Raw genomic sequence first — 24,532 nt, 5'->3', positions numbered from 1 at the left:
GACGAGGCCCACCATGTTAGGGAAGATGACCAAATTTCTTCAGTCTACAGATTCCAATGTTAATCTCATCCAAAACACCTTCACAGACACACCCAGAATATTGTTTGACCAAATATCTGTGCACTCAATGCTCAATCAAGTTGATAGATAAAATTAATCATCATAGCCTTAATTACCCAGAAGCCAGCTCTGTCCTCAACTAGATTGACTTCAATGACTAGATTAAGCACCGGACATATTTCCCAAATAGGTACAGGGATAGCTCCATTCACTGGAAATGTTAGCCAACAGCCCTTTAAGAATGCAAATGGCAAAGAGGTTCATTAACACAAGTATTTACAAAGTTCTGATTAGGACGATTATGGGAGAGGTGCTATGGGCAAAACTGACATGCAAATATTACAGGTAAAGTCAAGATTTCTGAGACTATACCTGAGACTGTTATCCTGAGACCTACATGGAGGAGAAGAGAGTTCTCTTTTCACTTCTCTTACAATCCTGTACTTACCAGGAAAAACAAGAGTCTCATTTTGACATTTCTCTTTCTTTAACACTGAATACTCCAATCTCTGAGTCACTGACAATCATAAGTGTCTAACTAGAATTTAAAACCATTGCTTTGTTTTCAGTATTGCTTATAGAAAATCTTGTCTTTATGACCAATGATACTGATCTTCTGTTGACAGTAGTAATATAAAACTTTCCTTATAAACAGCTGTAATAATCTAAGTATATACAAAGATAAATTAAAAACAAGTAATACAAAAGAAGAGCAAAGAGGACAAAACTTGTGATGGTGGCATAAAGATGAAGTTTGAGGAAACACTGTTTTACATTATGAAAAATGTGAAAACCACAAAAAAAGGGGTGGTGGTAAAGGAATGGGGCTTGAAAAAGTCTAGCAAGAAAAGATGAGAGGACAGTAAACAGCCATCCGCTCAAGTCAGTCATGACAGAGTGAATGCTGCTTCTCTGTTCTTGAGAAAACAGCACACTAATTCCCAAGAAAGAAGAACCTGAGAGCTAATGGCAAGAAGTCCTGAGCCCTTCCTAAGAGTTAAAGAAAGAATCACCCCAACCTGCCATGGATCCAAAAGCCACACGAAAACAGGCCAGGTCAGGAGTATCTCAACCAATCTCCATTTGTTTGCTTCTACTTTATTTAACTTACCTGAAGGATTTGAGTCCAATTTCCTTAAATCTCAATATGCCCATGCTGTAGCCAGGTGGTTAATTGAGGATAAACGTTTAATTTCTGATAAAAACTTAGCTAAGAATATTGATTAGAACATATTCCAGTTATTGTGTCTGTGCTCCAATTATCCCCAAAGGTAGAAGGTATAAAACCACCACTTCTGTTCATGAATTTTGCGAGTTGGAATTTGAAGAGGGCACCAGGGGCACAGTCTGACCCTATTCACAATGTTGGGAAGCTGGAATCATCTGTAGGCTCGTGGTCCACTGTGTGCCCGAAGGTTGATGTTCCTGTCCTTGTGAGCCTCTCCCCTGAGTCTCTCCACAGGAGCTAGACTGAGCTTCCTCGCAGCACGGTGGCCAGGCTCCAAGGGAAGGCAGCCCATGAGTGAGACAGAACCAGATGGGCGCTGTCTCACCTTTTATGACCTAACTTCAGAAGTAATACAGTGCCCCTTGTACCACCTCCTAAGTGGTTAGAAGGGAGCCTTGAAGGGCTCCATTCAAGGATAGGAGGGTGGAGTTAGACTCTACCTTTTACTGGGAGGATGCCAAAAAATTTGCCAGCAAATATGAAACCACGACAAAGAGGATTAACAGAGGAAACATGCACACCCTGCATCGTGGCCTCACCTCCCTCCCCTTCCAGTCTTCCCAGCCAGGAACCAGCACGATGGTACACGACCGCCTACATTACCACCTGAACGCCAGGCTGGAGGGCTTGAGAGTATCCGTTCTCAATTTCAAGGAGAGGACTTCCACAACCGAAAAAGTCCAAAGAAATGAGGGAGAAAGTAAGGTAGGAACGGGGCAGATGAGAAGGGGAAGAGAAAATGGAAATGGGAATTAACCAAGAGACAAAAGACGGAGAGAAGAGAAGCTTACGCGCCTTTCCTTTGTCACAAGCCTAGGCTGTTCAAAGGAATCAGGGCCAGAAAGACTCCCCGAGGAGACACAGTGATGGGATGTACCTTGGAAGTCACACCTTCTATAAAAGGGTTTGGAAATCACTGAGCTGTACCTTAAAAAGGAGAGCAACTGGCACCTTAACCTGAGTGTACTTCTTGGCTCCAAGTCCTAACCAAAGCTCTAAGCTTGGACGGGTCACGCTGCCAAGTCAGGTACCAGCTCTGTCTCGAATGAACTCAGGCGGTTAAATGTCTGCCAAGGTGTGAGCAACCTTAAGGGCTCCTGGGCCTACACAGCGCAGTCAAACCGGATTCACATAAAAACAAAACCCCAAACCAACAAGACAAACAACTTCCTACAAAAGATACCAACCAATTGTGACATCATCTTACCACCACGCCTAATGTGTTGAATGCTGCAGTGACACCGGCGTCAACTGCGCTGCAGCTGGTTTGATACTGCAAGTTGCGTGACTCCCTTAATGGTGATAATTTGTTATCCCAAGGCGGACAGAGTGATTGGAATTTTAAAATCATTGCCCAGTTTCTACATCTCGTGTGGCTATTGAGTTCCCAGCATTCCTGGATTCCTGGTATCTCCCTAATGGAACAGCCTCCCCACATCCCATAGGACAATTTGAAAGAGAAGATTATTCATGTTTTTTTTTCCCCCCAAAAGATTTATTTCTCCTAGACTCATGTAAATGAGTCCTAAGCAGTGTCTTAGTTATGGAGTTGGTGTGCCTAGCACGGCCCAGCATGTGGATTACAAGAACATGCTGGAAGGAAGGAAGTCAGGAAGGAAGGGAGAGGGATGGAGAGATGGAGGGAGGAGAAAGGGAGGAGAAAGAGGGAGGAGGGGTGGGAGGGACAGAAGAGTGGATCTGAGGTCCTAGGCTTGTTAGTAAAATCACACTGATGTATGTACTTTTCATGAAGCGTTTTGACAATATGTAACCAGAGCCTTAAAAACAAAACAGAGCAAAATAACTTGTATTCTTGGACCAAGTAGTTCCATTCCCAACAAGTGCTAAGAATTATTCAAGAATTTATGATTAAGAGTATTAAAAAAAAATCTTAGGCACCTCCCCCCCAAGACATACATGTCACAGTTACTACGTGATTTATCACATGGAAAAACCGGAAGCAGCAGCAGGCCTGACCCTGCGGGAGGGTGAAGCACTAGTTGGCAGAGGTGGAGGGTCGGCGGAGGGGGAAACTGCGACCTGGCTGGTTGTGTGTCTGGCATTGCTCTGCATCTGTTCAAATGCATTGTCTTATTCGAACCTAAACGGAGCCCAGGGGGTTTGGGGCCGCAGTGGCTCTGCTCTCAGGGAAGAGGCTTTGCACGGCGGGCTTGGAAGTCAAAACTGTGGGTTTGGATCCCGGCTATGCCCCTCAGCAGCTGAGTGACTGAGCCAAGCCTTGACCTTCTGTGTAAGTTTCCCGTGGCTGCTGTGACAAACGACGACGAACTGGGTGGTTTAAACCAACAGAAATGTTCTGGAAACCAGAAGTCTTAAGGAGCAGCTCTGCACTCCCTCCAAAGCCTTTACGGGAGAATCTGCCCTGCCTCGCCCAGCTGTTATAGTTCCATTAATAAATGTCCTTCTAACATGAGGACCCAACGTAGATTTGTCTCTCAGGACTCGGGTCTGGAAATAACTGGGAACCATGGAAGAGATCATGTTTTCCTCTTTGCATGCCCCACTAGGAAGCTCAGAGTCTACCTTTACCTAGTTTACAGGCCCTTCTGACCCACATTTTATAAACTAGCCTTGACTTGTTCTTTTTCCTACTCTTCTGCTACCTTCCCATGATTTCTTGACTTCCTTCCCCCCATTTTATTACACCCTTGTTGAGCCCTAAGTGCTTTTTACTAAGCACAAAAGCAAAGAGCGTTTCCCTCTATTTCTTAATTAATTGTCTACATGCAACTAGGTGACATACAGTTACAAAATGAGGCGGATTACGTAGCAGTAAGAAGCCCTGCTTATCTAAAGCAACCTCCATCCTCCCATGAAGGCTGCCTTAGCAGTGGTGGGGAAACCAAGGCTGGCGCGTCCTTTACCTCCCTGTGTGTGGAGACCAGCCTGCCGGGGAGCTCTGCTCACAAGTAACTCAGGATACAACCTGATGCTGGGGGTGCTTGGGAAAGAAGAGTTCTAGAACCTGACGGCCTCCTCTTTCATGCTGAAGCGCTCGGAAATTCAGAATAAACTAGGAAAGAAGCTAACAGATGCCCTCCAGGAAGCCCTCTGGGAATGCACTCATCTTGACAGAACAAGCTCACTAACAAAGCAAGGGGTGGGAGGGGAGGCAATGGGGTGCAGTGTTAGCAACAAACACAGAAGACAAGAAACAAAAGACTGCTGGCAGTTTCCAGACAGGAGCCCTGGCAGCCACGGATGTCACACAGTGGCCGGGCAAGGGACCTGAGACAGCCAACGGCATTGACTCCCAGGACAGCGAGCGCCTTGAGGGCTCACACCGTAACCCTAACCCTAACACATCCTGAGACATGAACAACGGACCTGGATTTTGGCACAGGACTGAGGTGCAGCGTTGGCAGAGGGGTGGGAGTGAGAGGAAATGCAAGTGGTCTCTGTGCAAACGGCGGGGCTCTCAGCATCATGTTAAATGCTTTCCAAGCACTATCTCATCCTTTCAGTGAAGGCACTGGCTCCATCTCTCAGCTGAGAAAAACTCAGCCTTGGCAACATTCAGTCCCTTGTCTAAGGACACTCACCAAAAGGTGTGGAGCAGAGTTCAAGCCCAGGTACCACAGGAACACCACCTGATCTGTGTGCAATCCGGCCATGACCTTGAAGTAGCCTCCCTTCGACACCCAGCCACCTGATTAACTCATTCGTCCATTTCTTTGTTCCTTCAGGCCTTCATCCATCAAACCCATATGAATTCAGGTACTATGTGAAATATGGAGACTCGGAGATTCAAGAGCGGTGGTGGTTTTCAAAAGGGGACGGTGGATATTGCGGGTTGAACTGTGTCGCCCCCAAAGACACGACCTGGACAGGTGAATGTGACCTTATTTGGAAATAAGGTCTTTGAGGACAATCAAGTTAAGATGAGGTCACAGTGCAGTTGAGTAAGCCCTAATTCAACAGGGTGGGTGTCCTGATGAGGAGAGACAGAGAGACACAAGGGGAAGGCCGTGTCATGGTGGACGCGGAGGCTGGAGTGATGTCGCTACAAGTCAAGGAACACTGAAGACCTCCAGCAACAGCAGAGGTTAAGAGAATGGCATGGCACGGGCTCTCCCCTAGAGACTCCTGCGGGACCGCGGACACCCTCATCCAGGACCTCCAGCCCCAGAACTGTGAGACAACGCCTGTCTGTTGTTTTAAGCCACCCAGTTTGTGGTACTTTGTTCCAACAGCCCTGGGGGAAACCAGTACAGCACATTAATGCAACAAACACCTGCAAAACACCTACTATGTGTTGGGGCTCTTTACAAGGTGCTCAGCCTCCTGAAATGCAAACAAAAAAACACACCGTTACCCTTGAGAAACTCGGAAGGGACAGCAACTATGTCTGGAAAACTACATACCCATAAAACCTCATCAAATCATTTTCACTGCTCCCGGAAACTGTCTCCTGGAGGGTGCAGGAAATGGTTGTGCAGTATTTATTCAGAGCTTACAGAACGTGGTTTCCAATCCCAAGGGCCATGAGATGATTCTGATGTGAGCCGAGAGGGAACTGCATGGAAATGCCTTCCCTGCTCTGGGAGTTCTCTCATTTCACCGGGGGCTTCACCAGAGTGGGTCTGCTTCTCCAAACTCCTAAAACCCTTTGATCCATCCTGCTGAATAAATTAAGGATATAACAATAACTCTAATCATTTATTTTAATGATGATCTACACAACCTTAACTTCTTCTGGAAGAATGAGGGGGGTGAATGGAGGAAAGGGTGGTTATTCTCGAGTTGTTGCTAAAAGTTATGTCAATGAAAATGCTCATTTTCATAGAACACAGTGGAAAAATCTAAGCTGCAAGTTACTGAAGAGATAATACAATCCAACTGCTTTACTTTATCACCCAGGACTTTGTTCACTGCTAGTAACCAGAGCCTCTCAAAGAGGGCCCCATCTGTGACAGGCGCTCCCTAAAGATTTAATTATAGATTATAAACGAAGGGCTGAGATCCAGAACAGGGGACTGAGGCAAAGACTGGTTAGATCTTCACTAAATCCATCTCTCTCTTTTTCTAGTATATTCTTAATTCTGTGCAGTGGAATGAGGGTGAACAGGAGGAGGTACGCTGCTCCCAGGCCTGGCCCATAAACATCCTATGTGGTTCATGCTTCCTGTCTCTGCTCTTCTGCTGGGCCCAGATGAGAGGGTACTGGGGGGGCCCGAGGCGGATGGATGGAGAAGCCCTGGTGCTCATAAAGCCAGAGTTCCTAAAGGACCCACAGACGACTATGACCAGAGCTATAAATAAATCCTTATTGTATTAAGGATTCAATGTTAAATGACTGAAAGTTTAAGGTTATCTGTTACATCAGCTAGCTCAGTCTGATGCCAAGGAACCGAGAGTAAGGTCCATTTTTGACCTTGGTGAAGATGGGAAAGCAGCGAGCAACTGTCAGCTGTGACCCCAGAGGGGGGCCTGATGGCCCGATCAGTAAAGAGACTGTTGACATGACACAGAAGCACTCGGGGTCTCTGAGATGTAGCAAAGAGAAGGAAAGGGAGAAGCATGAGAGAGTAAGATGAAACCGGAAGGGGAGAAACGTGCAGATGAGAACAAGGCGGAAGATGTGTTTTGGTGTTTACATTCATTCATTTATTTATGTTTTGATCAAGGAGATGGTTTTATTCATGATCAGGTGGCCAGATGATGAATCAAAGCAAATCTAGAAAAAGCAATACCACTATTTTTTAGATCATAATAGACATGATCCCAGATCTTCACTCACATATAAAATGTGCAAGGACGGGGGACATTGGGAGGAGACCTCAAACATTAACAAAATGATGCACCTTTGTTTTTGCAGACTGTCCTGTGGGTTACACTTCAGCTCACTGGGCATCTTTTTCTTATCTTTACATTCATTTACAATCACTGCCGGGAGCAGTCGGGCCGTCTTGCGGGCACCCTTACCTCCGCTGCCTCAGGCCTCAGGAAGGGGAAACTTTAAACAGCAAAGGCCACGGTGACAGACATCACCTCCAAAGGCAAGAAACTATGCTTTATGGTGCTGAGATGTTTCAAAAGCTTTCTAGGTAATTCTCGTATGTTGCCAGAGTTGGGTACCACTGCTGGAGGGTGAACTTAAAACAGGAGGAAGAAAGTAAATGCTCTGCAGCTACTGAGGAAGCCTGGCAGCCCTAGAGGAGGATGCCCCATCCTCCCCTGTGTTGACCAACAGGGCCGCAGCCCATCCGGGGAATTTTGCCTTAACCTTCCCTGCTCTCCCCCAGTCCCTACAAACATAACCTGGTTTCATCCAGCTTCCTCACATCATTTTCTATCCCTCTGTTTATTAGAAAAACCAAACTGTAGCCGGTTTAATCTTGTTCCAGTTTTGTCCCTCTTCTACACCTGGTCACCTCTCCCCCACACTGACCAGCTGATGGGCCCTCCCCGCCACCGGACGTACAACACAGCGGCTGGACAGACAGAGGGACGGCTTGCACTGTGCTTCCACTGCGCCTCATGAAATAAAATACAGCAGCAGCCAGGTGCTGCCACTGTTTATCGGGCGCTTCCTACCTGCCAGGAACGGTAACAACTGCTGTCTATTGCACAGTCACCTTCAGACGGCATCACTGACTCCTCACACATCTCCATGAGTGGGCTACTGTTATCAGTCCCACTTTACAGATGAGGAAACTGAGCCCAAGAGGGTTGAGCAAAATCGCCCAACTAGTGGGTGGCATGAACTGGGATGAAACCCCGTGTCCACCGGACCCCAGAGCCAATGACCGTACCCGCTAGCAGGGGCTGTGGTCAGTCTGGCTGTCCCCACGCCTGGGCCTCCTCCACCGGGCAGACAGGGAGCAGGCCCTGAGCTAGCTGTTCCCTCGCTCTCTTTTGATGGTCTGCCAGGCAGGGGCAGCTCAGCACGTGCTGAATAAATGAGCCACCGAATCATCCTCCACTCACAACTGTCATGGGGTGAGGGGGTGCAGGGCCATGATCTTAATCAAGGCTTCTGTGAAGGAATATATGATATTGGTCAAAATCGCAGCTTCTTAATTTAAAGGAAAAAAGCACCGACATTCAACAAAACGCGCTCTTCGAGGAATTTAATAGTTTACATAAAGCTCCTGTGTTCAGCACTGTGTACTTTCATCAACCCCCAGAGCAGCCCCACGAGTGTGCTGTGGGCCACTCAAAAGAGGTTACACTCTTTCTCTGAGGTCTCACAGGCAGCAAGTAGTAAAATCAGGTTTTGAACCCAGGTCCCTCTGATTTCAAAGCACATGTCCTTTCTTTATAGACTAAATTCTTCTGAAATGAGTGGTTTAGACTGCCCTGAACGTAACACTTAGGACTTCTACAGAGAGAACATACTTTGACCTCTGGCCTTAGACATCTTCATACAATAATAAAAAGAACAATTATCACCACACATATTTTTATAAAGGACTCAGGAATTAACAAGTAAATGTGAACACTATTATGATATAGTCAAAACCTAAAGGGAAAAGGGGAATTAGAATACTGGAAGAAAAAAATGAATTCTTTTTCATTACGGAATACTCCCCCCGGCCCCTGATAGACATGGGACGTGTAAGTTGCGGATACCTCAGAAAGGTAATAGGCTATAAGATATTTATGACACTTGCCATTGTGAGACACAAACCATGTGGTACCCAAATCAAGAACCACAGTTTAAAGGAGATGTGGGGCTAAGAGATTTATATAAATACACATCTACAAGTGATCGCTGATGAACGGCCTCAATCACGTGAACTAATAAAATGCAGGAGCTGGCAACAGGAAATCCAAAAACTGGAAGGGAGGCCCCGGCACGTCTGATTCAGTGGTCCTGACGGCTCTGCAGCCACTGGAGACAAGCTCTGGGTCTCATTCGGAGGTGGGGGGCGTGGAGTGGGGGATGCACTTATCTTCTGGTCAGGACCAAATTAGTTTTAATGCAGCTTCGTGCCTCCTGTTTAAACAGCTGTTTATTCTCTCCCCAAGAAATTATCTAATGTGCTTATGGGGGCAGCCACTTGGATGCTGCCCGTCTGAGAGACTTGGGGAATAACCCTAAACCCAGCAAGAGACAAACAAGCGGAGACCAGTGGAAATTTATAGCGTAACCCAAGCTTGCAGAATCATAAAACCCGAGTTTTTTTTTTTTTTTTTTTTTTTTTTTTTTATAGTCAGAGCCTCGCATTCAATTCCAGGGTCAAGAATGTGAAACACTGGCAGGCTCCCTAGGACAATGTGGTGGTCTGCAGTCCTAACAGGCTCCATTTCTCCGAGGCACATTGTGATATAAAATCCTGAGGTAGAGAAACTGGCTCCTAAGGACTTTTCCAGAACAATAGTGTCATTTTAAAAAAAGGAAAGAGAAGAGAGGAAAAGAATATTGCAAAATTTGAAATATAAAATGAGGCTTAAGTGCTTTTTTTTAAAAAAAAAAAAGAAAGAAAAGAAAAGAAAAGAAAAAAAGATATGGCCACCGGCAAACAAAATTTCTTGGGAGCAGAAAGAAAATAATTCAGAAAGAGCTATATACCTGTCATGCTCAGATTATTAGTAAGATTCTCTCTGTCTCACACAGGCACATCGTCTTCAAGTCTATCAGACAAATCACAGTGGGCCTGAAGTCTTCCTGGTGGGGTCTAAGAGAAACACATCAATTTTCAAACACTAACAATTTTAAATTAGGACAAGAAGGAATATTGTTAGGAAGACCGAAAAGCAAGAGGGAGGCATTTCAACTCGCAGAATAACAATACGATTAAATTGAAATCGTTGTTTTCTGAACACAGTCATTTTATAAAATGTACAGTAACGCTTTTATGTGTAAATTATCTAAACTCAAAAAACCTTTCACTTTAAATTGAATTGAGACTAGCTTAGAGTAGAACACTTGGGTGAAAACGTGCTTCAAATGAATAAAACAGCAAAGTGAAACAAGTACTATTTTGCAGAAGAATGCTGCGAAGGGATGCTGGGCTTTTCCTTCCCGTTTTTGTTTGGGTTTTGATTGATGCACGTTACACCGAGAGGAACAGACAAAACTCGCGTCTGCAAATTCATTTTTAACTTGCCCCTGCAACAAGTTAAGCGATATTTTCCATTCGGTAAATTATAGATGTTACTAGTACATTTCAGACGAGGTGAGTATATACGAAAATACTATGAGCCAGTGAAGAGAGGATCGACTAACTTATCTGAATAAAGATGTTTTTACTTCAAAATGCTCCTTCAGTGTGCCCAAGGGTCTCTCTCCTTTTTAAAAAAATCGTATTTAAAGTCCTCCTCCCTTGTCTTAATTAACTACACAGGTGTGTCCCCTTTATCAGCGTGTCGCCGTGGCGCTCTTCCCCGGGTGGCTGCTGTGACATCTGTAGACATTGAGTGCACATGCGACTGCCTCCCCAACGAGACCACACGCTTTTTTCAGGCAAGCTTGGTATTATTTTGATTTTTGTTCTTTCCTTAAGCCGACACCACCTGACGGAAGATTTAGCAAATGGTGCTCTCACAAGGATGAATGAGCAGGGATGGTTAAGAAGACTACTCGGTGGGGTTGTGGGGGGGTGGGGAGGTCATGCCCAGAATTACCAATCTGCCATGATCACCAGCACCGTGTGGATGGCCAGGTGCCAGGCACTGTGCTTAGCACAATGTGCACACTGACTGCTTCTGTGATCATGTCGAGGATTAGAAAATGGGCTTTGAGAGCAAAGCGATGCATTACAACCAAAGAGACAATATGTGTGGGGGCTTGGATTTGAAGCCAGGGGATGTGATGGGGAGGACCATAACCTTAACCGATCTCAGCAGTTCTGCTGGGCAGGAATTCTGCTTGTCCACTCAGCCCCTCAGCACCACTGCTTCCCACAGAGCCTGGTACCTTACAAATTTCTCAGAATGAATGAATGCCGTTTCAGTTCAATTTATTTCAAAAGAGCCCCCCACAAGCTATTTCCCTCAGATCATGGACCGGTACTACCACCCACCCCCCCAGCTCCCGCCCTTCATCTCTCTTTCCTCAGCTCTATCAATCCCTTTACTCATGCTCCCTACTATGAATCAGCAGAATAATTCCCTGCATATATTAGGGGCTCAACCAATACTTGTCCCCTCAATAAATACTTCCTTTTCAAAAACTTTCCTTAGAAAAACTGGGAGTCTCCTAAGCTATATATGATGATGGAGAAGGACACAGAACTGATCAAGGTATTCATTCATTCATTCATTCACATGGTGGCAAGTGTTCCAACATGATGCTGTCCCTTCAAGTCTGGAAAACAGGTTGAATCTTCAGATTGAGTTATAAAGTTTGACTCTAACTCCGATTAGTAAAAAAGCATCCAATTTGTTCAACTCCAAACATTGTAAAAACCCATTGATGACTCCTAAGCCAGTTTTTTTTTTTTGGCACCACAATAATTCTTTTATGATTTTATCCAGTGAGAATCCCTTGTGGAAATTTCTCTGAACATGGAAATGCATATGGCCTCTGTGGCACAACAGCTGCATAACTACATAATTGTTTACAAATGCACAAAATAAGTACCCAAACCAATAAAAAATAATAACTTGGGCATCCATAAAGAAGAGATACTATAAACATATGATGGCTCGTACTTTCTCGATAAATAACTGTTGAAGCAAAAACACAACCACCAAAACCCCTTATTTCAAATCCCTTTCCATAAAGCAAATAGCACTGGCAGTCTGGTAGCTAATACCATTGTGCTTTCCCAAGCGAAAATGTTTTTTATTAACATTTATCATTTCGGCGCCATTAAAGTAACTGCAGTAAAAGCAGACCCATTCATAATAAGACACTGGTGTGGAGTCCACTACATTTCAAATAGGTTCCAAACCAGCACCCAACTTCCCCACATCACCAAAGAGATGGGAAGGACAGAGAGAAACACGAATATGACGAGATGGTGAGGAGGAAGGGGAGGAGTAATATGGAACCTTCCAAATAGGTATGCAGCTACCATCCACCACCATCCTTGCCAGACCCATCAGAGATCAAGCCAAAAGAACACTGCATTAAAGTCACCAAAGCAGCAGTGAAGTCTTGCCCCTTCAGAAGTTCTGCCTAGAATTTTCCTCTCCCTTTCCACTCTACCTCCTCAGTGTGTCTGGAGAAACTCCTACTCATTCATCAAAACCCAATTCAGCCACGTCCTCCCCCAGGAAACCTTCCTTGTTTAACATCACAGCTAACCACACCCGTCACAGCAATACCTCTGACCCCTCTACTCTGTCCATTTATGCACTGAATGCACAACTGTTTACCACCTACCAAGAGCCAAGCACGGTTCAAAAGGTACTAGAGATACAACAACGAATAAGACAGGCAAGGAACTTACGCTCTGTAAGTACACACATACATATGCATGTACACACATAATGTAACGTCAGGTAGCACCATATTAGTGTATTATTTCAGTTGTACGATTTCGAGTTCTACACTTATTGCAATTATTATTCTGTCTCCCACAGTAGATTACGAACTCACTGCTTCTCTGTATCACACAGTTTCTCAATTTAGCACTGCTGAATTTAAATTTAAAAAGACATTCGTTATTAGCGTAGTCTGGATCAAGCACTAGCCCTGGGAGAGACTAGATTTTACAAAACACCTTTGCCCTCAAGGAGCTTATACCCAATGGCTGGGCAATTCGTGTAATGATGACTGTGATCATAATATGAAAAAACTACTTACCCTTTTATACTTTTTGGAGCTAACGTGACTTCCTGTCATCCTCACAACAACCATGAGAGGTGTTAATAGCCCCATTCTACAGCTGAGAACACCAAGGCATTCTCCAACCTACGATCTTGGTAAAGGGGCAGGATATACCCCTCCTAAACAAACACAAGAGAATCCTCATGAAGCCGGTGAGATCACGCAAAGGAAACCTGGCTCAACAGACGGGTGCACACAAAAAGGGGGGGTGGCTGATAAGGAGGGTAAACTGGGGCTATGGACCAAAGAACCGGGGGCCGTGGCTCTCCTGCAGTTTGATAAGGAACTCTCTGTTGTGGTCCACGTCTCTAAGGAAATCTCCCAGGAGAGCTCCTGTGGATTCTAGCTTGATGTCACAGGAAGAAGAGCACGGGGACTGGGACGGAGGGATGTCACCTAAAATGGAGGTGCGAGTGGGACGACGGCCCTGGGAGGCTCCCGCATCAAACAGTTCCAGTCTTGACGGGCAAGCGAGAGTTAGCAGGTGGGTGAGTTCCTAGAGCGGCTGTAACAAAGCACCACAAAGGGGTTTAGAACAGCAGAAGTTAACTGTTTTGCAGAAGTGGAGCCTCAAAGTCGAAGGCAAGGTGTGGGCGGAGCCACCCCCCCCCCAAAGCCTCCAAGACAGACCCTCCCTTGCCTCCTCCGGCTTCAGGGTGGTGCCAGAGGCTCCTCAGCTCAGGGCCGGTGATTCCCGTCTCCGCCTCTGTCTTCAAGTGATGTTCTCCCTGTATCTCTCCACAGAGCATTCCCTCTGTGCGCGTCTGCCTCTGTGCGCCAGTTTCCCCTTTACATAAAGACATCGGTCACTACTGGATTAGAGTCCCCCGCAGTGACTGCGTTTGAACTTGATCACCTCCGCAAAGATCGTACATCAAAATAAGGCACCAGCTGAGTGACTGGAGGTTAGGACTTCAGCATTTCCTTTCGGTCGTATGTGGAGGACAAAGCCAACCCCTAGCAGTGCAGCGGGGGTGGACGCTCAGCGACACCTGGTCCTTGCCCACCCTGCCCGTTTGGGACCTGTGTGACCTGAGGAAACATTTTAACACTCTGTCCTTTTTGCTTTCTCATCTGTAAACTGAGACGGATCCCACACACCTACAGGCTAGGGGATGACAGACAGCAGGGCTCTTTGTTCTTTTCCTTTCCTTGAGGCATTCCTCTTGGTGATGGTGTTTATTAGAATGTTCCTCTAGGAGCCCACGTGATTTCTCGCTCCATCCTCTGCAATCTCGCCTGCAGCAGACGTTCCAGTCGGCAGCCCATCAGCCTTGGCTCCTGCAGGCTCCCACCTGCTTTCCCAGCATTCCTTGCAGCTCAGGTGGCCATGTGACACAGCTTGTGTCCCTTACACACGTGCAGAAGTCAGTCAGGGGACTTTCCCAACAAAAAGGTCAGAGCCGGCTGGTACCATTCCTTTCTCCTCCTTCCCACCTTGAGGCAGACCTCTGGGGGAATGACCTGGAGAGTCACAGGGCCGGTGACCCAGAACTCTGACAGGAGTCCAGATGTGAGCCAGCTGACCCAACGCCAGCGCCTGCCTCCCTCTGGGCTTCTTATTAAGCTAGAAAAGAAAAAAAAGGGCCCTATTTGTCTCAGCTAACTTTACTTCTGTTTCCTCTAACTTGCAGCTGAACCATTCCGCACTGATAAACCTTCTACTCGGTCCCCAGGTCTCCAATCCTAATCCGTGACCACCCGTTCTCCACCCCATAGCCATGGTGTTGGCATGAGTCATGTCACATCATATCCGATCATGCCATTTCCTGTGTCATATCTTACAGCAAACACACGCCATCGGGCCACATGTATCCTATCTTAATCATATATATAATGCCATATATCACAGCAAACATGTTTATCATATATCATCATATCATACCAATCTTGCTCCAGCTTAAAGCCAGCCAGTGGCTCCTTAATACAACTAGACTGAAATCTCAAGCCCTCACCAGGGTCTGCAAGGCTCTGTGCGACCAGGCCCCTGCCTACCTCTCCACCTTCACCTTAAACCTTCCCCTCCATTTATTCTGTTTTGATTCCAAGGCATCTCGTGAGTGCAGCTCCTCCTCCTGACCAAGCTCCAGAGGTCTCAGTGACTATTTCCTCTGCTTGGAACACCCTGCCACTGCATCTCTGAGCAGGGGCTCCCTGACACCATTCACAGAGGAGGGCAGTCAGGACTCAGAGGTTGAATGAAGGAGAGAAAACCTAACATTCATCGAGCACAATCGGGTGAGACAGCCACGTTCTAGGATGGGACTCCCCGGTCCCCCAGAGTTGTCATTTTCTCTTCTTTTTCCCACTCTCCTTCCCATCCCGCCAATCACAGTTTCATGGAAACAAAACACAGCCATGTGAACATGTGCACGCACGTAGCCCTCCTCACTGTGGGCAAAGCCAGGACTGTGGCCAGGTTCCGCGTGCCCCGAGTCGCAGGCCTTGGGTCTTTCTTCCTTTCACACCACCTCAGGAGCAGTCAGTACCCAAGTGCTAGTCTGCCAGGGATGCCATGACAAATCACCCACACGGGGCGGCTTAAGGGACTCAAATTTATTTTCTCATGGGGCTGGAAGCTGGAATTCCCAGGTCAAGGTGTTGGCAGGTTTGGCTTCCTCTGAGGCTCCCCTCCTGGGTGTGCAGACGGCTGCCTTCTCTCCGTGCCTGCACTCTTGCCTTCTATCTGCATGTCTACTTCCTCTTCTCATAAGGACACCAGTCAGATTAGATGAGGGGTTCCCCTAAGAGCCTCATTTTAACCTCCTCACTTCTTTAAAGGCCCTGAATTCAAATAGGCATCATCTGAGGCCCTGGCGCGGAGGGCTTCCACATATGAATTTGGGGGAACACAATCCAACCTATAATAGGTACCAAATAATAACAGCCTCGAGGGGACAGAACTCTGCTGGTCTGGTTACCAGAAATCACGTCTGTTCCGGCTCACTATGCCCTGTCTAGAAGCTCTGGAATCTGATACTGGCTATTTCTAACCATCATTTCCTGGCAGTCTGTCTCTTGAGACCTCAAGACAATATTTTATTATGGAAATTTTCAAGTATCCCCAAAATAGAGAAAATAGTTAAATAAATCCATAGTTGACCCAGAATTATCAAAATTTCTCACTCTTGATTTGTTTATCCCATCTTTCAACTGTTTCTTCTGGATTATTTTCAAGCAAAACCCAGGCATCACACCGTCTCCATTTGCGAATTCTCCAGTCTGTATCTGTAATATGAAACGAATAATCGGAAATAGTACCCTGCTTCGCAAATTAACAATACTTTCTTAAAACCATCTATGAATTACTCCATGTTCAGATTTCCCTGACTGTCTCAGAAAAACATCTTGGACGGTAGGCTTCTTTAATTCCAAATCAAAACAAGCTTCCCATGTTACATCCGGATGCTGTATCTCTTTAGTTGCTTCTAATCCACAGAACATGTCAAAGTCAAATGCAGGTTGGCTTTGCACTCAGAGCACTTTCTCACTTAAGCCATCACAACACAGCGTCCATCATCCAAGATACAGGAACCAGGGGTTCAGGCCCCCAATGACTGGGAGGGTCTTCAGGCTTCTTGGACGACCTAGCACAGATTATGGATGATTTAGCGCCCACGGGGACCGGGGGACAGCTGCTGAAAGAGATGCTCTTTCCCTTTCCAACAGACCTTTGTTCTGAATTTGGATTAATTTAAACGTCACATGCGCAGAGGGAATTTGTGAGATATGTTTCTGTAATAATTGTGATCAATACTCATGTGATGCATGCGTTTCTAGGTGCGTTTCTAGGGCTTTGAGGAGGCTCCCATGTGCCTCTCTTCAATGCTGATCAATACTCAGTCAATCGCTAACAGGGGAATTGGAGCCAACATTTATATTCAAACTGTGCTGGGTCCCCTTACGGAAGGTTCTCTCACTTGGTCCATTCGTCACAAACACATTTATCAGACGATGTTATACAGGGAGGGAGCTATAAAAACACATTTTTAAGCGTTAAGGTTTATCATTCCGTCATCTGTTCACACTTTCATCACCAAGATCTTTGGGGCTGGTCTTTCAAACTATTATTCCTGAACAGCTGTATGCTCTAAAATTGATAGTCTTCTGAGTTGATGGATCCAGAAAAAAATTGTTAAATATTCAACAAAGCTCCGAATAACTGCAGCCACCTAGTCTTAAAATTTCCCTCCAAAGCATATGTAACAGTCTGATATGAGCATCTTGTTCCTATTTATTGAAGCAATCATTCAGTCAGGCTGTTACTGAGTAAGCCCCAGAAACGGTAAATTTCTTCAAAAGGGACAGTGACAGATTTTAAAATGTACATTACTCCATATCACTTTGAACATTACAAACCATTTACATGAAACACTGGAGGATTCACGATATATTTGTTTCTCTATCACACAAAGTCCAGACTGTCAAGAACAGAGACAGGCACGCAGAATCTTTGCCTAATTTAGCCAGCTGGCTTTGAAGAAATTTGTCTGAAACATTCTCCTATTGTGACTTGTCCCCTTCACTTTCTAAAATCCCTGCTGGGTGGTCATTATGTCCTCAAATCTGGCCTTGACAAACAGGTAAGTTATCTATAGTCCAGATGTCAGTCAATGAACAGGAAGAAAATAAGATCGCACAGAGAGATGGGAAACACATGCGTACCCGCAGGTCCCCTAGCTTTAATGGCCTCGAGAAAACAGGTGAGCTCTGGCAGGTGTGGGAGACACGGCAAAGCAGTGTTGAAAAGGCTTGGTGGGGTGGGTGTGCACTGGGGGAGAGATGTAGACGCCAGAAGCAGCCACCCCTCTTCTTGAACATACTGCTTCCATAAGCAAGTCTCCAGGCAGTTAATTGCAGATTCCATTTGGTGCCTCTCTACGCCGTTTGGAAAACGAGTCCCCAACCGCCTCATATGCACAGGCCGTTGGGTGACCCGTGGGGCAATTAGATGTGGGTAAAAAACCTGTACTCAGGGCTCTAGGTGAGAAAGAGAGCAGGTCAAGCCGGGGGACATCCCTGCAGGAAAGTCACTGCCAAAGAAAGGGAACAGGGCATAGAATGAACCACTGCTCCTGGCGGCTGGCAAGAAAGCAAAGTGTTGCTTTGGAACCAGAGGCCTGACACAAAGCAAACTCAAATGCCGCATAAACCAACAAGCGCCGAACCACACGGCAGTTCGCTTTTATTGGTCATGGACGCGGCAGTGTGTTCACTGGAGAAGCTCTTGGTAGAGCTGCGCAGACAGGCAAGTGGTTCAGAAGATGTTCTGATGCAGAAAAAAGACGGACACAGTCTTCATCAGGTGAGCGGGGCCGTGTCAGAGATGCGCAGAATTCCCAGCCCAGGAAGGTGGACTCCATCAGGGCCCGATTACTTCCGACAGGCCAGCCACAGCCGGGAATCTGCGGGCTTTCTCTCGCCCAGGCAACAGCCAACACACTGCCCTCTGTGATCACTGCTTAGCTTAAATGAGTTAATCTCGTTTTCCAGATGAACTGTTATTTTGTCTCCCGCAGGCTGTGATTACGGGATAAAAGTATTGTGTTAACAGGAGGACTGGTGGTGGTAGTGCGAGGGGGATCTCAGTGCCGCATTCCGTACACATAACATAACCAGCCAGTTTTTATCCTCATCTCCCCCCACCCTCTTCTATTTTTAATGGAGTTAGAAGAACAGGAAGAATTGTAGGGACCTGGGAAATGACACGCAGGGCGATAAACCTTTCAGATGAATTATGTCACCTCGTAAGAGGTCAGAGGCCCAATTTATCTTCATGTTTGGAAACACAGTTTATGATCCTGACAAAATTTAAAACACATCTAGGACAAAATAGACGCATAAACGGCACTGAGTTTTCAACTCTCCCCCCTCCCCCTGCTTTTTTCGAATTGCTCTTGGAACACATCAGTCAGCAAAGAGGCATGTGTGGAGGGCCTGTAACATGGAAGGCATTTTGCTGGATGCTGTGGAAAAAAAATTTATTTTTTATGCCAACACCTGGGTTCTCCCCGAAAGGAGCCTTATGCCTTTGTGTGACTGTGGGCATCATTTTCTTTTTAAATTAAAAAAAAAAAAATTGGAATGTAGATGGCCATGATAAATGCCCTTGGAAACACAGATGCTGGTCCTAATCCTAGTTTTCATATTTATTAACTAAGAGGTGTTGAGCAAATTGCTTAAACTCTTTGAGCCCCAGTTTTTTTCATCTGGCTTGAAGAGGTACCCAGCTTTCAAGGTGGCTATAAGGAGATACAGCACAGTATGTAAAGGTTTTAGCAGGTGACAAATGTTTGGTAGGAGTAACTTCGAAAATAATGATGATTTCCCAGGGTAGTTACTGAGTCACAGAATGACATCAAGACCATGTGGCACAGCAGGGCAGGAACAAAAAGACGCCATTAGTAGGTGCCTGATTAAGCAATTAAAAATACAGGATGCCCAGTTAAATTCTAATTTCAGATAAACAAGTTATGTCTTAGTATAAGTATATCCCATACCATATTTTTAAAGTATAAGTATGTCCCAAACATTACATGGGCTACACTTATGCTAAAAAATTAACCACTGTTTATTTGATATTCAAATTTACCTGCGTGTCTTATATTTTAGCTCACAATGCGAGCTACAGGATTTGAAGCCAGACAACCAAGATCATTTAGCTATGAAACTCAGGGATCATTTACCTATGAAACTGAGCCTCAGTTTCCTCATCTATGAAATGAGGCTAACTGTAAAAACAACATTTGCCTAATTCACATGGTTGTGGCGAGGTTCAAATTATGTACGTGAGCATCTTCTGTAAACCATAAACTATCAGTCCTTTTATAATGTTCGGTGTTCTGCGTGTGCATTTATTGCTTTAAAATAGAAACTCATCTTACTGTCCATCTAAGCCATTGCCCTCACTTTACACTCTGTAAAATGGTTGTTGGCCTAAGGCGGCCCTTTACAGGGGGTGAGAGGGTACCTCCTCAATCACAAGGTAGTGGGTGCTTCCTCTCCTCCCAAACACACACACTGGGAGCCTCCAGCAGGACTGCAGCGTCGGGGAGAGAGGCTTAGCTCTGAGACTCACAACGACCCACCGCAGAGGAGAGCGCCCTTCCGCAGGGTGGTGCTGACCACTGAGCTCTGAAGTGGAGGCTTCCCAAGGGGAGGCGCCCCAGATTCCCACCCAGGAGCTGCTGGGAACAAATCATGTCTACACTGGATTATTCTTTCCCATCCTTTGAGGTGGTGACTGTAATCTGGAGAGGCTAGATAACTTTGGGTTACAAAATTTCTACCAAATCTGAACCCTGCCTCCAGCATTTAGCCTATGTGTGTAAACCCTGGCTTATCCACGCCCTAGCTGGAGGCAACTTGCTTAATCCTCCTGAACTTCATTTTTACCCAAAAAGAATAAGACCTACCTGACAGTAACTGGGAATGTGACCCACGATCTTACAGCTAAAGCATTCTCTCACTACTCTCTTCCTTGGCACACGCTTCGTATGAACTGACTAGTCCCCCCCCCTTTTTTTTTTTAAGGTAAACACACTAACCAAGGAAATCCAATTACTTCGGGTGATTATTTCACTTAGAATGACCTTGGTTTAGCACATATTTGTCAATCAACACATAGAAAATAGCGCCAACTAAAGACAATGAGGGAGGAGAGCTCTCTACCAGAAAAGCCGGACCACCTCCGACGGCGCGCAGCCCCAGCGCTCCTCTCTCAGTGCGCTCCTGGCGGCGGCGGAGGGCTCTGATTCACCGACTCCGCCGCTGCAGGCGTTCCAGAGCGGGCGCAGGAGGAGCCCGCGGCGAGGAGCCCACGAAGACGCCAGCGCCTCCGGTGTTCGTGCGTAAAGAGGCGCGATGCTGGAGCCAAGGGGGCACAGACAGGCATGCGCTGCCGCTCTTCTACACGATGAATGCCTTTTCAAATATTTGGAGGTTCTACACAAATGTTGGGGGGGAAATGAGAGATTTTTGCATATACGTTAAGTCTGATTACGGTAACTTTTTAAGATAAGAGGACTGCTTTTATTCTCAATTCTCATACTCCGAATAGGGATGAAAGGTGGAAAAACGGGTGAGAGGAGAAAAACCCCGTAACATGAGACGACCTGAGTGATCAGAATCAATGCTGCAGCGATTTTCATGACAACCTGAGATGTCACTTATGCAAATGATTTGTTCTTGATACCAAATAAGTTTATCTTCTGTTTAAAATATTCAGTGGCTGACATGGAATCCGGTCCCTTGAGGCTGGCTGGGTAACTGAGTGATTCACTTGCACCAGCAGTTTGTACCCTAAGTCAGGCGTGAGGGAAGGTGCTGGGGAAATCCTACTGAGAAGGTGGTGTCCCATCAGTACGTATGTGAACTCAAGCCAAAAGGGAGACTCGGGGCTTGAGAGAGCGTGGCCCGGAGGGTCCTTCCTCTCCTGGATGAACTGTCAGTGCTTCCATAATTGGAAAAACATCTACTTGCAGGGGCTATGGGACCAAGTCCCAGGGCAGAGAGATGTGGCGGAGACCCTAAGTCCCCCTCTCCCTTCCCTGCAGCTTCTTCCTAGTTGACAAATGAAAAGGTTGAGAAACAGAAATGAAAAGACTGAAAATAAGAAAGAGTTAGGGCCCAGAGAAAGCTACAGAGAGATGGAGCCCTTGAATACAGAGAGGAAGAAAGAGGTGGAAAGAGATGGAATTGTGGTGGGCTCTGGATGCCCACAAGGAGAGTGTTCTTGGAGAAAACACCTACCCCAAAAGCAGAGGCAGAAAATGGGACAGGTGCCTTAACCTAACTCTGGGAAAAAAGAATAAACATGCCTAAGGATATTTGTGTGTGTGAGTGTGTGTGTTTGTGTGAGAGAGAGAGAAAGTTAAAGGCAACTGTCTTCAAAAAGCTGCCCTGATGGTCTGAAAAAGAATACATAGAATCAAATAAGAGAAAAGTTAATCCAAAAAGATATACCTATGTGTCTAAAGTATCCTCTTTTTAGTTAACTGTATTAAATATGAAGCTTGACAAGATGGAAATGTTTGTACTAAAAATGAATGTTTATCAACAAAGTGTGATTGCATTTATGATCAAATATGGGTGAATTCAGTTAAAAAAAACCCTGTCATCTTTTTTTTTAACATTTTTTATTGATTTATAATCATTTTACAATGTTGTGTCAAATTCCAGTGTTCAGCACAATTTTTCAGTTATTCATGGACATATACACACTCATTGTCACCTTTTTTCTCTGTGAGTTATCATAACATTTTGTGTATATTTCCCTGTGCTATACAGTGTAGTCTATTCTACAATTTTGAAATCCCAGTCTATCCCTTCCCACCCTCCACCCCCCTGGTAACCACAAGTCTGTATTCTCTGTCTGTGAGTCTATTTCTGTCCTTTATTTACGCTTTGTTTTTGTTTGTTTGTTTGTTTTTGTTTTTTAGATTCCACATATGAGCGATCTCATATGGTATTTTTCTTTCTCTTTCTGGCTTACTTCACTTAGAATGACATTCTCCAGGAGCATCCATGTTGCTGCAAATGGCATTATGTTGTCGGTTTTTATGGCTGAGTAGTATTCCATTGTATAAATATACCACATCTTCTTTATCCAGTCACCTGTTGATGGACATTTAGGCTGTTTCCATGTTTTGGCTATTGTAAATAGTGCTGCTATGAACATTGGGGTGCAGGTGTCATCCTGAAGTAGATTTCCTTCTGGATACAAGCCCAGGAGTGGGATTCCTGGGTTGTATGAAAAACCCTGTCATCTTTGACTACAAAGTATATGCCACTAGTCAGTAAGCTTCTCAAGACACAACTCTAAGTTATTTCTATATCCATAACATCTAAACCATGCTCTACCCTCAATGAAGGTTATTCAGTGAATACATAGATGAATGCCTACACCTAGCAGGTCAGATTCCTTAATCAAGATACACTACCACCACCTGGTGGCAAAGTACCAAAATTGCAGGAATAGGGGTTGGTTTTATTCTTGTTTTTAACATGCATGCACAAAAGCAGTCTCCTCTGATAGTACATGTGGCATTACACAGCATCACCAAATGCAAAGACCTAGAGGGAGTAACAAAGCAAATAAATATTAAACTGTTTTGTTTGGATAACCCCAAATAACGTCAGCTTTCTCCAGTTCTTTCCTGTTATTTTAAGTATTTATTTCACAAAATTCTCCCCTATTTTTCAGGCTGCACAAGTGCAGCCTCAGAGCAGAGTCAGAGCTGGGTTCTCACATTAGCTTGGCGAGCGTGTAAGGGGGAGGGGATGCTTGACTGACAACCGACACACTGATGACAGAACAAAGACGGAGCCTCCACTCGGCACACTGCTCATTTATACAGCCACAATTGCCTGTCCTTGCTCTCGTATTCTCTCCAAAGAAGACCCTCTGACTCTAGCGGCTTTGTCTTGTGGTGTGCTTCACGTGGGCCCCGGCTGTCAGCCAGGTCTGGAAGCTACAATGAATATAAAGTACTGGGCAGGACCACATTTGATAAATGTAAACAATATGCAGAGAGAAAACCTCTCAGATGAAAAATCCACATACATTTTTAGCGGCCATCAGACTGAATGCAAATGGCTTTGGAAAATATAAGTGGTTGGCTTTTTAATATCAAAGAAAATCACAGCCTTTTCTCTAACACGAAAAACACCACTGCAGTAAAAAGGAATAAGTAACCAAATAAACCAGGCAGCTGATCTCCAGCACCTGGAAGTTTCCACCATTGCTCTACCCTTGGAAGCAATGTTGTCCTTCCAGAAATATTAAATTGGGGACAGGGTGAGAGAACCAGGAATGCTGTGATTTTTAATGCCCCCCCCAAAAAAATACAGTACAATAAAATAAAAGAGTTGGCCTGGCTCACAAATGAAGCCGCATAATGTCAATGCTTGGAAATGGCTGGCTCTCAGTTGTTTTCCAAGTCAACGCACTGGCAGTGTTGCCTGAAAGAAAGGAGTCAAGAGGGAGAAAATAAATAGCGCCTCTCCAGAACTCACCCAGCAGCTCGGCAAACTGTCTGCTTACTATTACACAGTTTTAACATGTCATAATCATTTTCACAGTCAAGATACCCTTCCTGCAGTTTAGGCCAAGAATGCATGACTAATTTTAACCACTTGTGCAAATCTCCTAATGGAAATTTCTAACGGCTTTTATGGATTAGACTTTCGTAAACTGTGTGGTGAGAGCAGCGGCAGATACCAAGCCGGGGATGCTCCTCATGTCGACCCGCCGATATGGCGGGAGTTACTGAGCAGCAGTGGGCAGTCATACGGTCCAGCCACGAACTGTAATGCTTCCTGGCACCCCAACTATTATATGCGCTACATATAAAAAAATAGAACCAAGTTTCGTGAAAATGCAGATGGATGAGAAGGGAAGATGGGTGCTGTGTGACCATTCAAGCCTCACCAGAAACTTGTAGAGATGAGCAAACTCTAGACGCCCCCCCAACCTGTGATCTCACTAAGTCCAAATC

The 24,532-nt window shown here is 45.5% G+C and overlaps 1 protein-coding gene across 4 annotated transcripts in view; it reads right to left on the bottom strand.

The window, feature by feature from the left end:
* The window catches only part of WWOX (WW domain containing oxidoreductase), a 902,466-nt gene that overhangs the window by 399,135 nt on the left and 478,799 nt on the right, over positions 1-24,532 (bottom strand). Inside the window, exon 9 of one of the 4 annotated variants that reach the window (XM_014553773.2) lies at positions 22,679-23,108. The exons of 2 other annotated variants lie outside the window; for them this stretch is intronic. In XM_014553773.2, coding sequence (XP_014409259.1) covers positions 23,082-23,108 — 27 coding nt within the window. In that variant the 3' untranslated portion in view covers positions 22,679-23,081. Of the gene's footprint in view, positions 1-22,678; positions 23,109-23,863; positions 23,997-24,532 lie in introns of those variants that run through there. One more of the 4 variants, XM_032486821.1, reaches the window with a different exon arrangement.

The sequence above is a fragment of the Camelus ferus genome, chromosome 9 (genome assembly GCF_009834535.1).
Source record: "Camelus ferus isolate YT-003-E chromosome 9, BCGSAC_Cfer_1.0, whole genome shotgun sequence".
Taxonomy (NCBI): domain Eukaryota; kingdom Metazoa; phylum Chordata; class Mammalia; order Artiodactyla; family Camelidae; genus Camelus; species Camelus ferus.
This window is presented reverse-complemented; position numbering and strand designations above follow the sequence as displayed.